At 33.0% G+C, this 19417-nt stretch overlaps 1 protein-coding gene, 1 long non-coding RNA gene and 1 other non-coding gene across 3 annotated transcripts; 1 reads left to right on the top strand and 2 right to left on the bottom strand.

Moving 5' to 3' along the window:
* Positions 1-4675: 4675 nt before the first annotated feature.
* LOC129887598 (uncharacterized) lies at positions 4676-6009 on the bottom strand. Its single transcript, XR_008766440.1, has 3 exons — positions 5613-6009; positions 5103-5255; positions 4676-4940 (listed from the first exon to the last, which is right to left on the bottom strand). It is a non-coding gene; the product is annotated as an uncharacterized LOC129887598 (long non-coding RNA).
* Positions 6010-13678: 7669 nt separating this feature from the next.
* On the bottom strand, positions 13679-18399 carry LOC129887596 (uncharacterized). The gene is made up of 10 exons (XM_055962761.1): positions 18152-18399; positions 17948-18019; positions 16534-16613; positions 15800-15899; positions 15661-15714; positions 15234-15311; positions 14943-15040; positions 14794-14851; positions 14230-14351; positions 13679-14111 (listed from the first exon to the last, which is right to left on the bottom strand). Exons 1-10 carry the CDS (start codon positions 18368-18370, stop codon positions 13949-13951), a joined length of 1044 nt encoding a protein of 347 aa, XP_055818736.1. The 5' UTR covers positions 18371-18399; the 3' UTR covers positions 13679-13948.
* Positions 18400-18477: 78 nt separating this feature from the next.
* On the top strand, positions 18478-18551 carry TRNAV-AAC (transfer RNA valine (anticodon AAC)). Its single transcript has one exon. It is a non-coding gene; the product is annotated as a tRNA-Val (tRNA).
* Positions 18552-19417: the final 866 nt, after the last annotated feature.

Here is a 19417-nt window from a genome sequence, read left to right as displayed (position 1 = left end):
GAATAGTAGCTATAGTTTGTTTAATTACAATTTGTAGCACTATCTCTCTTGATTTTGCTCTCCTTTTTTCTCTCTAAAATTATTGCTATAAATTGTAATTAGGTAAATTATAGCTATTAAATATAATTACTATGATCAAAACTATAGCTATAAATGTGGATCATTGACTTTTAACCTATACATATATTATATCAAAATTGTCATCCTCTTATGAGGCAACATATATAGATAATGTTGCAGATTTTTGGACTTTTAAATGGAATTACGACCCTCACATTTTTTTAGGATTGGGATCACCCTCCTGTCAACTAGGTCGGGTGGCTCAATTTTCGACCCATTAAGGGTCTGGCACCGGTAAGATTGGATTGCTCCCCGGCCCACGTACTAAATGGACTAGGCAGAATCCGGCAATTTTTGGGCAAAATCTGGTAAGAAATCGGTAGACGGTCTACTGATTCATCAGAAACTTTTATTTTTTAATTTTAAGTTATGACTGTGGGGCCACTTTTAAGATAGTGGCCGTTAGTCCAATGGCTATGCTTTTTGAAAAGTGGCTCAAAAGGTCAATTTTTTAAAAAACAAATCCTACATTAGAGTGTATTTGGTAAAAAAATTATATATATCTAGGTGAATCTAACTTGAAATCTAGTATAAAATTATTAAGTTAGACAATATGTAAATATTTTAAATTATAAGAAAATCAATAAATATGGTAGAATTATTTGTGTAATTATTGCAATGCTTATTAATTGATGAAACCCGAAGGGGAGCCTTGGAGTAACTGGTAAAGTTGCTGCCATGTGACCAGGAGGTCACGGGTTCAAGCCTTGGAAACAGCCTCTGGCAGAAATGCAAGGCAAGGCTGCGTACAATAGACCCTTGTGGTCAGGCCCTTCCCCGGACCCCGCGCATAGCGGGAGCTTTAGTGCACCGGGCTGCCTTTTTTTTTATTATTATTAATTGATGAAACCCAATTATACTTATTTTTTCATTCTCTGAACCCCAGAAAAAAATTGGCAATTAATCTCAATCCGTTTCATCACAGTTTTTGGGGGGAGAAACTGAAGATAGTAAGTGAATAAGAATATATTAGCTCTTTTATCATTTTATCAGTAAGGTCATTAAAGTGAATGATCCTGATCAGTCCAGTATAAAAAGGGCATCCAAGATAAGTAATAGGAGCTCGGAAACATTAGCATATTCATGTAGTCTTTGGTTTTAGCTATTGATATGTTATTATCTGTTGTTTATTATGCTTATGTGATCGCATCTTGTTGTTGATGTTATTGTTACAGAAAATGTTCATACATTCGTGGAAAATGCAAAAAGCCATAAAAATTTATATTTATCAAATTAATTAATAGTAGCTGTCTTTGTTATAATCTTGTGCACCCCCTGCTTCGCCTTTCAACCCTTGAAGCTTTTCCAATTTCCACCGTGTTATAAAAAACTCTATTACTTCAGCATAATCACATCCTTTAGGAAACGGCATAGAATTTCTCATATAAATTCGAATCTTGCCCATCATACATGAGATGTTGTGGCATTACAAGTCGATTCTTTATCATGTTCGCAATGGTTAACATAGTTGTATTTGGATCCACTTCAAGCAATTTCTCAACAATTCTTGTTCTGAGTTGTGTCTCTTATTTTGTATTTAGGTTAGTAACTCCATGATTTAGCCGTTTTATAGGATTTATGAGCAGACTCAGTACTTTTGTGCACTTATCTTTATATATTGAGATTATTAGTATATTCTTCCTTCTTTCTTTATTTTCCGCATGTTTAGCTTACAGGATTCACCTAATGAGTGGGTACTAGCTCGTCGGGTGACCTATCACGGCCTAAGTGCTAGATTTGGGTCGTGACACAAAGTGATCTAGCTAATTTCGACAAAAATTATTGAAGCCTAAGGCAGTAGGGGATTCATGATTTTTACTAAGAGGGTTCGAAAAATAAAAATGTAGTGCATGAAGTTTGAATTTAAAATCTCAAGATGAATTTTGAACCTCTAAACCGTTCAGCCAATCTTTAGTCTTGGAGTTAGGGGATTCAAAATCTCTATATATACAAAAAAAATATATATATCTTATATATACAATATAATTTTTTAGCGAAAGAGTACAACCCCTAGATCTGGCCCTGGCCTAAGCCACAAGTTATCCTATTAACAACGTTAATGTTTAGGTACTTTATGCTACGTACGTACAAGTAAAATATCCTCCTTTGACAAATGAAGCCAATTGATGGAATCGATAAAAATTGGTCCACGACCAATGATGCAACAATAGAGTATCAACTAAACTTTTAAAAGAAGTCTATTTCTAAAATAAAAAAAAAAAGAATAAAAAATTGACACTTTGGAAAATCAAAACCAAAAATAAAAAATTAAATAAACGTACGAGTCTAAAATAGTTTATGCGGCTCTACGTCTACCAAGTTATACGAAATTAAATAAAAAAATATCATCCGTTAATAGTATGATCCAAAAATATCCTTATAGTAAATACTTTGATCTAATAATGTTATTGTTATTAGCATTTTTTTATCCAAAAAATTCCCCTATATTATTTTTTTAGATCAAAAATATCCTTTTTCCCAATAAATATATTATTTTTAAAAAAGTACATTATTTTTCTAATAAAATATTATTTTTAAGAACCCTTTTTTCTTTTTTTTCTTTTTAAAAGCTCTTTAGCTAATATAAAATTAAAGTGCAAAGTAATTTTTTTCTTTCTTAATCTCCTTTTATTAGTTAAAACAGAATTACCTCATACACTTTTTAAATTGATAATATATATATATATATATAAAAAAGATCATAGTACCTCATCTTTAATTTTCATTGAGATGATTTTAAGAAAATTATAATAAAATAGAAAAAAATATTTCTTAATCTCTTTCAGATTGAAGTAGGATAAATATTTGCTAATATATTTCTTCATTTTAAATTTAATATGAAAAATGGTCAAGAATAACTCCATCGACGATGTTTTTTAAATATATTTTATGATTTGAAGCAATGTAACAATTTTTCATGTTTTATGGTATTATAATTCTTGTATCTTAACTTTAAGATCAATAATTATATTAGCAAATGTTTATCCTTCAATTCAAAAAATATTGAGTAATAAAAATATTTTCTATTTTATTAGGGAAAAAAATTCATCATTATCTAAATGAAAATTTATGATAGATTACTATGATTTTTTAAATACCAAATCAAACTAATTGTGTCAGAATTTTAATTTATAAATAAAAATAAATCAATAGAAGTCATATTTTAAACCTTGGATTTTTTTTCCAGGGTTTTCAATTTCTCGAATTTTCAAAAAAATTCGATAAATTCATCATACAAACATATAACTTGTGGTTAAAATATTTCTTTAGTCCTAATAAGATATAAATACTAAGATGATTATTAAGAAAATGAAAAAGGGTCCAAAATGCCTTTAAACTATGTGAAATTAATAAAAATGCCCTTGATTTATAGTTTAGTGCAAAAATGTCCTTGGCGTCACTAATTTGGTCAAAAATGTCCTTATTATTACTTAATAGGTCAAAAATATATTTTTTTTAAATAAATATATTATTTATTTTCTTTTTGAGCACATAATTTTCCTAATAATACTTTTCTATTAGTAAATATTTATTCTACTTCAATTCCAAAAAAAATTATAATCTAAAAATATTTCATAGTTTATTAAAATTATTTTTTATTGTTATCTAAACAAAAATTAGTGATGGGTTTATGATCTTATATATATAATATAAATTATCGATTAAAAGGGTACATAAAATTATTCTATTTTAATTGATAAAATGAGATTAAGAAGAAAAAAATTATTTCCTACATTTTTATCATAAATTGATTTAAAAAGAAAAAAAAATAAGAATTGAGTTCTTTAAAAGCAATTTTTTTCAGAACAAAATGTGTTTTCAAATGAAAAGAAATAATATTGTTATTCAAAAAAATGGCATTTTTGACACATTTCATAATAATAATGACATTTTTGAACCAAACTATTGATGCCAATGACATTTTTGAACACAAACTATAAACGGAGGACATTTTTAAATGACAAATTATATTTAAAAAAATTATAAATTTAGTCACTTTAGAATCAACTTCCGACGTAATCCTCTTCTGAAGTTACAAATGTTGCTTAGTATATTACTTGAACAAGCACACAAGACAGGGGATGGCTTGCACTACTTAGCAAATATTGAATAACTAATTATCAGTACAATAAAAACAGAAGAAAAAATAATGAAAGTTGTTATAAAACAAATTAAATTAGCAAATTAATAAAAAATGAAGGCAGAAAAAGAAAGAAAGATAATTGATTTTGTGCATTTCATTGCTAAGAATGCATGGCTATTTATAGTCAAATTTACAAGGAGAAAAAAGTAGGGCTGGGCGTTCGGTATTCGGTTCGGTATTTTCAAAGTTTGGATTCAGTAATTCGGTAATCGGTAATTCAAAGTATTTACCAAATACCGAACTTTCAAACTTCGGTTCGGTAATTCGGTAATCGGTAAATCAAAGTTCGGTTCGGTACGGTATTCGGTAATACCATATTGAAGTCGAACTGTCAAAGTCCACACGGAATATGTTAGTATATCATATTCACAATAGCAACAATAAAAGATGTAAAGATTTTTAATAACAAACTAAACAATGGATCGAATACATTCTCAACTGAAATACCAGGCTTTTGGGACATAATAAAAAGGACAAAACAAAGCTAAAAAGCTCCTTGACTTCAAACCTTATTTCTCTACTCGGAATGATTATATATACTGCAGAAAAATAGGCAGCAGAAGTCCTGATATTCAAAGACAAATTGCACCATAATCCTATTTGATATCAAAAGGCCTCCAACAACTTCATAGCCGGATTTGTTGGAGTATCAAAATGTCTTTGTTCACCACTAATACTGTACAATGAAGATGACAAGAATGATCAATGACACAAGAAGGATTCTAAAGTGCAGCAGAAATATGTGTAACATGGCACAAATGGGAATCAGCACTTGCTAAAGAATCAACAAATTAGAAAAGATTTCGAAATTTAACAAGTGAAAAGTTCAGGAACAAACCCAAAGGCCATGTCATCTACAACAGTTCTTCCAGTACATGTGGCTCCTCCTTCAACAAGTGTCTTGACCACGGTAGACGTCTGACTAGCAGGTTCGTGAGTCCTTGACCAGTCTGGGTTCCCAAACCCTGTCACAAATCCATTGATATCGAATCTGGACAATCAAAATTCAATATAACTTCAGTAGTTCTAACATAAGCAAATGAATTTCGAATAGGACTCCAATAGCAACGAGAGAAGTAAACGGAATATGAGAAAAGAAGTGGGGACAGAAGTGCTGCAAAAACAAGTATCCTACATCATGGACATTCACTAGATAGAGATAGCTTTTTAGAAACTTTATCAAGAAATTTGAGAAGGCCCCTGTTAGGCTCTCCATCCCAACATATAAATCAGCAGTAGTAACCCAAAACTGATGAAGACAAAATTGTCAGCATACAGAACTATGTAATTTCCGGAATCTAGTTGAAGCAAGACTACTCATTTCAGCCAACAAGGGCAGAACGCAAACCTCACACTCAAGACGGCGTGAAGTAGTGAAGCTGAAGGCGGCGTGAAGCTGATGGCGGCGTGAAGCGGTGAAGGCGTGAAGAGCTGAAGGGCTGAAGGCGGCGTGAAGACTGAAGTGGTGGACTCAATCTGAAGAGTGAAGACTGAAGTTGTGAAGTTTGAAGTATAGGGGTGATTAGGTTAAGTGTTAGTGTGTAATGTGTTAGCCTGTTAGGGACAATTGGGCTGGAGTAGTGGACTTCATTAGTTAAATTGTAGGAATGGGCCTATAGCCCTTTATGTTTAAAAGACATTTTTAGGAGGCCCAATAGAAATAATTTTGGTATTCGGTATTTACCGAATACCGAATGGGAAAATTATAAGTACCGAACCCGAACCCGAAATACCGAAATATTAAATTTCGGTACCGAATACCGAACCGAAGTACCGAATACCGAATACCGAAATACCGAAATTGCCGGTTCGGTTCGGTAATTCGGTTTTCGGTATTTTATGCCCAGCCCTAGAAAAAAGGGAGCTACATAAACAACTTGTCCATTAAGTAAATCCATTTTAAATAGAGCATCTACTTTCTATTATTTTATAATACTCCACCTTGAATGTCCATGTAAAAGAAAAATTCTAGTGAAAAAATAAATATATAGTTATTCTCAATACGTATTGATTATTGTCTCATTAAAAATCTTGCTAGGAAAACTCAATGGGACAAAACCTAGTTTAAAAAAAAAGAGTGTCCACTTAATGGCCAAGTTGTTTATGCAACTCCCCTTTTTCTCCTTCTAAATTTGGCTATAAATAGTCATGCATTCTAAGCAATGAGATGCACAAAAATAATTATCTCTCTTTCTCTTTCTGTCTTCCTTTCTTGTTAATTTGCTAATTTAGTTTATTTTATAACATAATATTATAAAATAATAGGAACTGGACGCTCCATTTAAAATGGGACCCACTTAATGGTCAAGTTGTTTATGTAGCTCCGTTTTTTCTCTTTGTATATTTGGCTAAAAATAGTTATGCATTCTCCGCAATGAGATGCACAAAAACAATTATCTATGTTTCTCTTTCTTTCTTCCTTTCTTGTTAGTTTGTTAATTTAGTTTGTTTATAACACGTTATCAGCACAAGACTTTGTTATCTTAAGCTATTTAAACAAGTAAAGAGGGTAAGAATTTTATTTTTCTAAATTATCTAATATTTCTAAATTTGAATTTGTTGCTTTGGATATATCGGGCACGGATACTCCTCATGGGCTCTAGATGCTGAAATTCACCCGGATTCGATGGGTCTAATTGACACCATCAAAGATAATAACGAGGCATCTAGCCAAACCCGTGTCAAAGCTATAATATTTATCCGCCACCATCTTGACGAGGGGTTGAAAATGAAATACCTCACAATTAAAGACTCCCTTATACTGTGAAAAAATTTGAAAGAAAAATATAACCACCTGAAGTTAGTTATTCTTCCACAGGAACATCATGATTGGTTCAATTTGAGGTTACTAGACTTTAAAAGTATAACTGAACATAATTCTTCCATGTATAGAATTATATTATACTTAAATTTATGCGGAGAAGAGGTCATTGAACATGCCAAGCTTGAAAAAACATACTCCATATTTCCTCCCGCAAATATTCTCCTGTAGCAGCAATATCACGAAATAAATTTTAAAAAAAATATTTTAAATTACTTTCACAACTTATTGCTGAACAATATAATGACCTATTAATGAAAAATCATGAAAGTCGACCTGTTGGTTCTATGCCACTCTTGAAGTGAATCAGGCAAATTATCACCAACGAGAAAGAGGTTGTAGCCCCAGTTGTGGTCGTAAAAGAAATTATAATCATAATGGTCGTCTTGCACCAAATAATGACCAGCAATATAAAAGGGTGAAAAATATGAAGCTGTAGAAAAGAAAAAAATTCAAAAAGTGTCTGTCATAGATTCGGAGGAATGGGACACTGGTCACGTACTTGTCGATCATCAAAGCGTCTGATTCAGCTCTATCAAGCATTCTTGAAAAGGGGTGATAATAAACCAGAAACAAATTTTATTTCTTGAGATAATATTGAGCATATGCATCTGAATGTAGTTGATTTCTTTAAAATTCCTAAAGAAAAAATGATTACCGATGAGCCCGCTATAATCTAGACAATTTTCTTTTTTGTTTATTTATGCTAGTTGGTATTTTTATGTTTTTCTAATCCCTGTAAATAAATAAAGTTTGTATAATATCCCTTTTTAATATATATATTTATTTGTTTATGTCTTCTTTTTAAAGAAAATATAGATATACCTCAAATTTTGTTTGGATCAATAATCAATCATGAAGATATTTGTGTGATTGATAGTGGAACAATACATGTCATATTCAAAGATAAGAAATACTTTTCTTACTTGCTTAAAAGAAAAGCAAATATTACAACAATTTCTGGTAATTCGAAATTGATTGAAGGCTCCGGAAGAGCTACAATATTTCTGCCTAAGGGGACAAAATTTGTTATAGAAGATGCGTTGTTCTCTTCTAAATCCACAAGAAACTTGTTAAGTTTCAAAAATATCTGTCAAAATGGATATCATGTTGACACACTAAATGAAATGAATATTGAATATCTTGGTGTAATGAAGAGTGTCTTAGGCCAGAAATATATTTTGGAGAAATTATCAACCTTGTCTTCTTGCCTATATTATGCAGAAATTAGCACAATTGAAGCACATTCGATCGTAAACCAGAATTTTACTTATTTGAATGTCTTTGTGCTATGGCATGACCGAATAGGTCATTCTAGATCAATAACGATGAGATGAATTCTTGAAAATTCAACTAGACATCTATTAAAGAACCTGAAAATTTTTATAAATGATAAATTTTCATGTGTTACTTGTTATTAAGACAAGTTAATCGCCAGACCATCATCACTAAAGGTTGGCATCGAATTCCCTGACTTTTTAGAACGTATACATGGGAATATATGTGGGCCTATTCATTCACCTAGTGGTTGTTTAGATATTTTATGGTCCTAATAGATGCATCTTCAAGATAATCTCATGTGTGTCTTTTATCATCTCGCAATCTGGCGTTTGCAAAATTATGTCCTAGTAAGTCCTGCAACAATGGGAGGAGTTTAATAAATTTACTTTTATATAAAATAATAGGGAGTGGATGCTCCATTTAAAATGGGACTCACTTAATGGTCAAGTTGTTTATGTAGCTCCCATTTTTCTCCTTGTAAATTTGTCTATAAATAGCCATGCATTCTTAGCAATGAGATGCACAAAAATAATTATCGTTCTTTCTCTTTCTGCCTTCCTTTCTTGTTAATTTGTTAATTTAGTTTTATTTTATAACACGTTGTCAACACGAGACTCCGTTATCTTGAGTTATTTCAAACATGTGTAAGAATTTCATTTTTTAAAAATATCTAATATTTCTAAACTTGAATTTATTGTCTTGGATATATCGGGCAAAGGCTACTCTTCATGAGCTCTAGATGCTGAAATTGACCTGGATTCAATGGGTCTAATTGACACAATCAAAGATAATAACGAGGCATCTAGCCAAAACCATGCCAAAGTTATGATATTTCTACACCACCATTTTGACGAGGGGTTGAAAATGCAATACCTCACAATTAAAGACCCCATTGTACTGTGGAAAAAATTGAAAAAAAAGATATGACCAACTTCATGAAGTTGGACATTACAGGCACGTCATGATTGGTTCAACTTGAAGTTACTAAACTTTAAAAATATAGCTGAATATAATTTTTCTATGTATAGAATTATATCACAGTTAAATTTATGTGGAGAAGATGTCAATGAACATGCAGTAACACTCGTTCGTCTCACACCAACTAATTATAATAAATATTTTTCGTCACAATTAGTATTTGGCCATGAGCCAAATATAGCTCATTTATGAATTTTTGGTTGTGCGGTTTATGTGTCTGTAGCACCACCGCAACGCAGTAAGATGGGCCCTCAATGAATGTTAGGCATACATGTTGGGTTTGACTCACCCTCCATAATTTGCTACCTTGAACCGTTGATTGAAGATTTATTCACTACTCGATTTGCAGATTGTCAGTTTGATGAAACGAATTTTTCACAATTAGGGGGAGAGAAAAAGGAACCCAAAAGAAAAATTGAGTAAAAAATTTCATCACTATCTCATTTTGATCCATGTGCCCTTATATGTGAGCAGAAGGTCCAGAAGATCATCCACTTACAGAAAATAGCAAATCAAATATCAAATGCATTTACTGATTTGAAATTGATAACTAAGTCACATATCCATGCAGTAAATGTGTCTATCCGGATTGACGTTCCAAAAGAACCATTTACTAGTGTCATAGATTCTGAATCCCAAACACGCTTGAAGCTTGGTAGACCATTGGGTTCAAACGATAAAAATTCTAGAAAAATAAGCGCGAGAAATGTTAAAGATGACACTACAAAAGAATTTCATGAAGAAGTTCAAGATCTGATTAATCATGATATTCCTGAAGAAATCAGTGAATTCGAGACTCACATGAATGAAGAATTTTTAATGAGTTCGACTAGTAATAGAATAAATTTAGATCGATCAAAAATTATTGTGGATACTTTTTTTGCATATAATTTGCAATTAATCTTATGTAAGACATTGAGGATCTTGAGCCTAAATCTATCGAAGAATGTCGACGAAGATGTGATTGGCCAAAATGGCAAGAGGCAATTCAATTAGAATTAGACTAACTTGCTAAACGTGATATTTTTGGACCTGTAGTCCAAACCCCTGATGATATAAAACCAGTTGGCTATAAATGGATTTTTGTTCGAAAATGAAATGAGAGAAATGGAATTGTAAGATACAAGGCACGCTTTGTTGCATAAGGATTCTCTCAAAGACTCGACGTTGATTATGAAGAAACATATTCATCTGTTATGGATGCAATAACTTTTTGATATTTCGTCAGTTTAGCTGTACATGAAAATCTTGAAATGTATCTAATGGATGTGATCACAATTTATCTTTATGATTCACTTGATAATGAAATTTATATGAAAATTTCAGAAGGATTAAAATTACCTGAAGCATGTAATTCTAAGTCTCGAGGAGATGTTCTCAATCAGATTACAAAGATCATTGTATGATCTAAAACAATCAAGGTATATGTAGTATAATCGCCTCAGTGAGTACTTGATAAATGAATGTTATATAAATGATGTTATTTGTCCTTGTATTTTTATTAAGAAAACGGAATCAGAGTTTGTTATACTTGCCGTTTATATTAATGACATAAATCTCATTGGAACCCCTGAAAAGGTTCAAAAGGCAATTGAATATCTAAAGAAAGAATTGGAGATGAAAGAACTTGGAAAGATAAAACTTTGTCTCAGTCTGCAAATTGAACATTTAGCAGACGAGGTCTCCATCCACTAATCTACCTACGTTGAGAAAATTTTAAAACGATTTTACATGGACAAAGCACATCCCTTAAGTACTTCAATGGTTGCTTGATCAATTGAAGTAAATAAAGATCTGTTCCAACCTCCAGAAGAGAATGAAGAGCTTCTTGGTCCTGAAGTACCATATCTCAGTGCTATTGGTGCACTTATGTATCTTGCTAACGCAACCAAACCTGATATAGCAGTTTCTGTTAATTTGCTAGCAAGGTATAGCTCTTCCCCAACGCTAAGATATTAGAAAGATGTCAAACATATTCTGCATTTTATCTAAAGTGGACTATTGATATGGATCTGTTTTATACTAACAAAGATTGTGTAGACCTTGTTGGTTATGCAGATGCAGCTTATTTATTAGATCCACATAAAGCACGATCTCAAACAGATTATCTGTTCACATACGGAGGAACTATTATATCATGGCAATCTACGAAACAGTCCATTGTTGCTACTTCTTCAAATCATGCTGAGATAATAGCAATTCATGAAGCAAGTAAAGAATATATGTGGTTGAGATCAATGATACAGTTTATCAAAGAAAGATGCGGCCTAAAGTATGATGTCAAAGTACCCCACGGTTATGTTCGAAGACAATGTTGTGTGCATAGCTCAATTAAAAGGAGGCTTCATAAAAGGAGATAGAACGAAACACATTTTACTAAAATTATTCTTCACACATGATCTACAGAAGAATGGTGATATTGATGTACAACAAATCTGTTCAAGTGATAATCCAGCAGATTTATTCACCAAATATTTACCAGCCTCAACTCTTGAAAAGATGGTACACAAGATTGGATATGAAAACTTAACCATCTGAATCGTGGTCTACATTAGGGGGGTAGAATACGTGTTGCACTCTTTTTTTCTTAGACTAGGTTTGTCACACTAGTTTTTCTATCAAGGTTTTTAATGAGGCAACAATCAACGTGTATTGAGAATAACTATATATATTTATTCTTTCACTAGAATTTTCTTTTACATGGACATCCAAGGAGAGTATAATAAAATAATAGGAAGTGGATGCTCCACTTAAAAGAAAATTTTCTAGTGAAAGAATAAGTATATATAGTTATTCTCAATACACATTAATTTTATTCCATCACCAATAGAACTCATTGAAAGTTCTTCATTCACTTGAGTTTCGGATTCACTGATTTCTTCAGGAATATCAGGATTAATCAGATCTTGAACTTCTTCATGAAATTCTTTTATAGTGTCATCTTTATCATTTCTTACGCTTCTTTTTCTATGATTTTTATCCTTTGAACCCAATGGACTACCACGCTTCAAGCGTGTTTGGGATTCAGAAATTATGACACAAGTAGATGATCCTTTTGGAACGTCATTCTGGATAGACACATTTACAGCAAGGGTATGTGACTTAGTTATCCGTTTTAAATCAGTAAATGCATCTGGCATTTGATTTGTTATTTTCTGTAAGTGGATGATCTTTTGGACCTCTTGCTTACATATAGGGGCACGTGGATCAAAATAAGATAGATGAAACTTTTCACTCGATTTCCCTTTTGGATTCCTTTTTCTCTCCCCAAATCTCCAATCAACGGTTCAAGGTAGCGAATTATGAAAGGTGAGTCAAACCCAACATATATGTCTAACCTTCGTTGAGGGTCCATCTTAGTGCGTTGCGGTGGTGCTACAAGCATGTAAATCGCACAATCGAAAATTCGTAGATGAGCTATATTTGGCTCATAACCAAATACTAATTGTGATGGGGAGTATTTATTATAATTAGTTGGTCTGAGACGAACAAGAGCTACTACATGTTTAGTGCCCTCTTCTCCGAATAAATTTAACTGTGATATAAGTCTATATATGGAAGAATTATATTCAGTTATACTTTTAAAGTCTAGTAACCTCAAATTGAACCAATCATGACGTGTCTGTGGAAGAATGACCAACTTCAAGTAGTCATATTTTTCTTTCAAATTTTTCCACAATATAAGGGGGTCTTTTAATTGTGAGGTATTGCATTTTCAACCCCTTGTCAAGATGGTGGCATAGAAATATCATAACTTTGGCACGATTTTGGCTAGATGCATCGTTATTATCTTTGATGGTGTCTATTAGACCCATCGAATTCAGGTGAATTTCAGCATCTAAAGCTCATGAAGAATAGCATTTGCCCCATATATCCAAAGCAACAAATTCAAGTTTAGAAATATTAGACATTTTAGAAAAATAAAATTCTTACCCTCTTTACCTGTTTAAAATAGCTCAAGATAACGGAGTCTCATGCTGATGACGTGTTATAAAATAAATTAAATTAGCAAATTAATAAAAAAGGAAGGCGGAAAGAGAAAGAGAGATAACTGTTTTTGTGCATCTCATTGATGAGAATGCATGGCTATTTATAGCTAAATTTACAAGGAGAAAAAGGAGAGCTACATAAACAACTCGGCCATTAAGTGGGTCCCATATTAAATGGAGCATCCACTTCCTATTATTTTGTAATAAAAGTAAATTTATTAAACTCCTCCTATTATTGGAAGACTTGCTAGCACAAAAGAATTCCCCTATGCAACCCACTGGCACCTCGGTCTCCACTACACTAAATATGGCATCCACTAACAGAGACGGATTCAGGATTTAAAATTTATAAATTTCCTATAGTAATTTCAAATTAACTTATTATAATAACCAGGTTCAAAATTCAAATATTTGGTAACTTTTTATTACATATACAGTGTATGAACAAAAGTTATTGGATTCTCATGAACACGTAGGTAAAGCTTCGGATCCATAGTTTATTGCACTAATGCTTGCAAAGCTTGTCTCCTTTGTTCTGTTCAAGTACAATTAAGGGTTCAAAGACATGTTTGAAAGACATCTAACCTGGTATTTCTAGTTGTCAAGTTTTCGTATTCAATTTGCTACAGAACTCCATTTTCCGTCAAAGAGCTGCATAATTGTTTTACCCATGATCCACTCCGTGGCAGAAGGAGGTAAATGTCCCTGCTTAGCAAGATAAGAAACCGCTTCTCTTGCTTCTTTATACCCACATTCGGTAACAACAAAGGGGAAATCACTGCAGCAGGAAGACAAGTTCAAAAATTTAGAGATCATTAAAGAACAGTTTAGCACTCAAATTAGAAGTTCTGAGGTTGTTCTAACGAGTAACGAACAATAAGAACGTCATTTATTACCTTCCCCACATGATACGATGTGCACCATAACTGGAGACTAGTTGGGAAAGAACTTGAGATAAGTCCTCATATGGATATGGATTTCTTGACACTCTGAACAAAGCACTAAATTTCACATATACCTGTCACAATACAAGCACTACCTCAGATATCAATCAACTCAACAACGTTAAACCATCTGTTGGCGATAACAACAGGGTAAGCAAGAAATAGTTTGGTTATTGCATTTCTAGGTCTATTGTGAGTTTCAGTTAACATTAAGAAGGGATTTTTCCAGAATACTTCGGAAAAATGTAAAAAATAGTTGAATATATGCCAGCTGTTTATTGTTTAGCAGTATCTTAAAAATGATAATTAAGCAGGACACAAGCTATAGTCAAAAAGAAAGTTCAAACGCGTTGAGCCCCAATTATAAAGGTTTAGAATCTTGACAACATGTTAATTGGTTATTTTTAATTTACACAGATTTAGTTGTCTTCTACAGGATTCGAATCAGCTACCGTGCAGATATTAAATATTGAACGTACACTAAAGAAATCCAGTATAATTTTCAGCAAATGTTACCTGTGGGAATCTTGAAAGTTTTAACAGTTCTGAGAAACCTCGTCTTTCTTCATCATTTCTACAAGACATTTAGATAAATCACCTAACATAATACTTTGTATTCTCACCCATGAATGACGATTTAGAAGAAAACTTCAGTGATGGCTTACTTTGGAGGCTTACAAAAAGCCAGATGATCAAGCAAAACTACAGTTGAGGGAAATTCCGTGCATAGCTCCTCAATTTCTTGCAAATGCAAATGCAGACCCTGAAAGGATCCATCACAGTTAGTCTATCATTAACATCATTATTAATAGCGAAACTCGAAATTCAAGGAAACTCTTTGAGTTAAACCATGAAAAGTTTGTAATAGTACCTAAAGTAAACAGCTTATAGCACATTATTACTTGAATTCTAATATAATTCCCAATGAAAGAGTTGAATGCTAGTAACTGAAGTACCTTCATACACATGAAACCGACTGGCACTCCAAGCTCTCCAGCCTTTGAGAATAGTGCCCTCCCAATTTCATTTGTCATCTGCTAGAAGATTAAACATGGTTAATGTTTTTATCACTCGCAATTACTAAATACAAGTTCACCCACTTCAGCATCACATTATTCTTAGAATTTGAAGGCATAACTAAGTACAAGACTTATCAGATACGAATCTGCTTTTCTTTTACTTTCTGATCGTAACACTTTTCTTCTCATACAGTTAGTTAACCATATAGGAGAGAACATAAGGTTAAAAGAAAACTTCATAGGTTTTTCCAATGTAACAAATCTATAAAAATGCTTAATGTGCCTCATATTCTGATAAACTTGTATGCAAATGCCAAGGCAAAATTAACTCTGAGATCAGTATTGATGGAAGGAAGATTGATACCTTTTCACCAGAAGGCCAAAGATACGGATTAAAGCGAACAGCACGATAACCATCCTAGAATCAGTAGAAGTATCTTTTGTCAATATAATTCCTAAAGAATAAAAATACTAAAATCTAAAATAATGAGTTGTTACAAAACCTTTAAAACCAGATCTTCAAGATGCTTTATCCCACTCCCATCTTCTGCTGGATTTGCGAGGCAACAACCGATGAATTTGGAAGGTAACCTCTTCAGCACACTGAATAGAAGTGATTAGGCGTAGGACAAAAGACCTATCAAGTCAATATGACTGCTAACTACAAGAGATAATTAAACAACTAAAAGACCGAAAAATGCACAAACAAATACGTCACCACATACAGTTTAAGTGAAGGAGAAATAAGAAGGTACATAGCATGTGGTGCAATATCCTTGAAAGTTGAAAGGCCTATGCAGAGATGTTAGTTTGGAGCTGCCATTTGCTATAATTGCTAAGATATTGAAGGTACAAGCATCTTAGTGAAGACAATTGATTTATTATATACTATTACTTAAGGAATAGTATTTATTACTTGGTGTACTTTGACTACTCTATTTTATCTGTAAAGCTTTCGTTATTTTCTATCCAAATTGCTTTGAATTTCTTAGCCTTATCTGACCTCTTTTTATGCTTTTTTGAGTCGAGGGTCTTTCGAAAACAGCCGTCCTACCTTGATAGGAGTAAAGTCTGTGTACACTTTACCCTCCCCAGACCCCACGTTGTGGGATTTCACTGGGTTGTTGTTGTTGTATTGTTTAAGGAATATGTTGTATTCACTAAAAGCTGGAAATCTAATTCTTACAACAACTCAAAAGAGAGAGAGAGAGAGAGAGAGAGAGAGAAATGAAGAGACCTCGTAACATAAGAATGATCAAACTTATGATTAATGGGCTGAACAATAAATGCTCCATCCACACCTGCTTCTTCCATACACTGGTCAAAACATTAACATTTGAGTAGGTTATAAATGTTGGTACAATGAAAGCATAGTGACGATTAATACTCAACAGTGACAACATAAGAAGTGTATTTGGTATGTCAGAAATATTTTAAATACAGAGATCATATTCTAAAGCTTAATAGGATACTAAAATAGGTGAAATACCATTGATCATCCAAGGTGAGAATATGTGGCTGCATTTTTGATGTTTGTGAGACCAATTTCTTAGTGTTCACTGAAGGAACTGATAAGAAATAAGCATTACATATTTGTTAAAGGAAAAATTTCGAAGTCATTTTCCTCGTTCAATAAAGTAACAACAACATATCCAGTGTAATCTCAGAAGTGGGGTTTGGAGAGCGTAGGATGTATGCAGACCTTACTCTTAACTTTGTAAGGTAGAGAGGTTGTTTCCGAAAGATCCTCGGGTCAAAAGGGAAGTATCCGATAGGATTGTAAAAAAATAGACAGCAAAGTAATAAGATACACAACAAATGCAACAACAAATAGCAATGCACATTGAAGAATAAGAAACTACGCAATAACTAAATAAAACTACTAAAGGATAAGAGGGGAGGAGAAGGCTAGCCCACTCCCTCTCCCACACAGAATGCGACAACACTCAGCTACCTTCAAACCTTCTACCATAATCCTCGACCTCCATATCCTCCTATCTAAGGTCGTGTCGTCAGTCCGCTGAAGTTGTGTTATGTCCTACTGTCTAATCACCTCCCTGAATTCTTCTTCAGCCTATCTCTACCTCTCCAAACATATGCTACAACCAACCTTTCGCACCTTCTGACTGGAGCATTCTCGCACCTCTTCTTTCAATAAAGTATTTTCCTTGAAGAATCATTTTAACAATTCAATATAACCAAACACTAGAAACTGATATTATCAAGGAAATTGTTTCTAAAAGAGATGTTTCTCGCCACACCAAACCATGTAGTCATATTTTTCTGGGAAAATATTTTCAACAAGTTAAAATAATCAAACACCAGAACATGTTAAATGGCGAAAAATATTAATTCTAAAGAGCAATTCCAGCCATACCTCACATATACAAAACAAGAAAAACAACAAGAGGCATCTACAACATCATCAACTGATCAATTAAACATACAACAACAACAACAAACCCATTGTAATTCTACAAGATAGATACGGGAAGCCTAGACTTACCCCTACCTTGACGAGATAGAGAGGTTGTTTCTTATAGACTGTCGGCACAAAGAAGATAAAAAAGAGGCAGTTGCAACAAGCAGAAACAAAGATAATGATCAATTAAACATCTTAATACTAAAGAGGAGAAGCCTTTACGAGGTACCTCCAGCAGGAAATCGACATGACCAGTCAAACTAGGTTCTTGACCAGGAAAATAGGGGTACTTTTCTGCAGCCTAACAAATTTCAAAGAAACACCCATTAATTCCTCATACTTTCAATTCAACACAATCTTGCCGCTTCCCCACAATAAATTTAAAAAAAAAGAGTATAAAATCTTGTGGGGTTTTGGAATTAGTGGTATTTACCTCTTGTGGGGATGCCCAGACATGTAAATGTGAGTCAATGACTTTGGTCATTCTTTGTGGCTTTCCTTCAATAGCTGAAATTTGACTCAATAAGGGTCTTAATCTTGAATGTTTTCTTGGAATAGATACAAAAGACCATGGCCAATTGAAGCTAGAAGATGGAAATGGAGTACATGTCAATGGCTTTAGTGAGTTCACTCTCACTGCTGCTGCTACCATTTCTGTTGTTGCTTCTGGTCCTCAATCCTAAGGGAAACCTGCATGAAAGATTTGCATCAACTGTGAGTAATGTTATATATTGATATGTCAAAGTTTTGCAACATATTGGTGTCGTGGTGTAGTTGGTTATCACGTCAGTCTAACACACTGAAGGTCTCCGGTTCGAGTCCGGGCGACGCCATTTTGACCTTTTTCCTCCCCCTGTATTTTCTTTATTAATCTCGTATAATTAGAGACTAATCAATGTATAACATAAAAAAAAAGTGCAAATTATCTTTTGCAATTAATTAAAAATTTGATTCAACGATATCAATGTCGTTAATAATTAAAAGTGTTGTAAGATTATATGGATGTCCCTTTCTTGATTTCCTTTTCCTCTACCTCCATCTTATCTCCTGACCCCTTTAGTCAACATTTGCATACTCCAGATTGATTATAAATAGCCAACTAATTTGCAAAGATCAATACATAAAAATTTCTCAACTCTCTTTCTTTCTCTTACTATCTCTTCTTTTTATTACTTTGCTATGTTAATTTGTTTTATAACACGTTATCAGTATGAGCCTCCATCAGTTTGAGCTATTTTAAAAAGGTAACAAAAGGGTAAGAATTTTATTTATTTAAAATGTCTAATATCTCTAAACTTAAATTTATTGCTCTTGATATATCTGAAAAAGACTATTTATCATGGACACTAGATGCCGAAATACACCTAGAATTGATGAATCTGGCAGACACCATCAAAGATGACAATATGACATCTAGTCAAGACCATGCCAAAGTCATGATATTTCTCCGCCACCATCTTGACAAGGGGTTAAAATTACAGTATATCACATTAAAAGACCCTCTTAAACTGTGGAAAAATCTAAAAGAAAGATATGACCACCTGAAGTTGGTCAGCCTTCCACAAGTAAGTCATGATTGACTCAATTTGAGATTAATGAATTTTAAAAATATAACTGAATATAATTCTATCCTGTTTAGAATTATAGTACAGTTAAATTTATGCGGAGAAGAAATTACTGAGCAAGATAAATTTGAAAA

Source organism: Solanum dulcamara, chromosome 4 (genome assembly GCF_947179165.1).
Source record: "Solanum dulcamara chromosome 4, daSolDulc1.2, whole genome shotgun sequence".
In the NCBI taxonomy this organism is placed as follows: Eukaryota; Viridiplantae; Streptophyta; class Magnoliopsida; order Solanales; family Solanaceae; genus Solanum; species Solanum dulcamara.
Note: the sequence above shows the minus strand (reverse complement) of the source record. Positions and strands in the feature narration are given on the sequence as shown.

What these genes read in the sequence shown, in the direction of transcription:
- LOC129887596 (XM_055962761.1), bottom strand. Translation starts at nt 18,370, where the DNA reads ATGGTAGCAGCAGCAGTGAGAGTGAACTCACTAAAGCCATTGACATGT. An exon ending in TTGAAGATCTGGTTTTAAAG is followed by an intron (nt 15,715 to 15,799) that starts GTTTTGTAACAA and finishes TACTGATTCTAG; the next exon opens with GATGGTTATCGTGCTGTTCG. An exon ending in AACTTTCAAGATTCCCACAG is followed by an intron (nt 14,352 to 14,793) that starts GTAACATTTGCT and finishes GTATTGTGACAG; the next exon opens with GTATATGTGAAATTTAGTGC.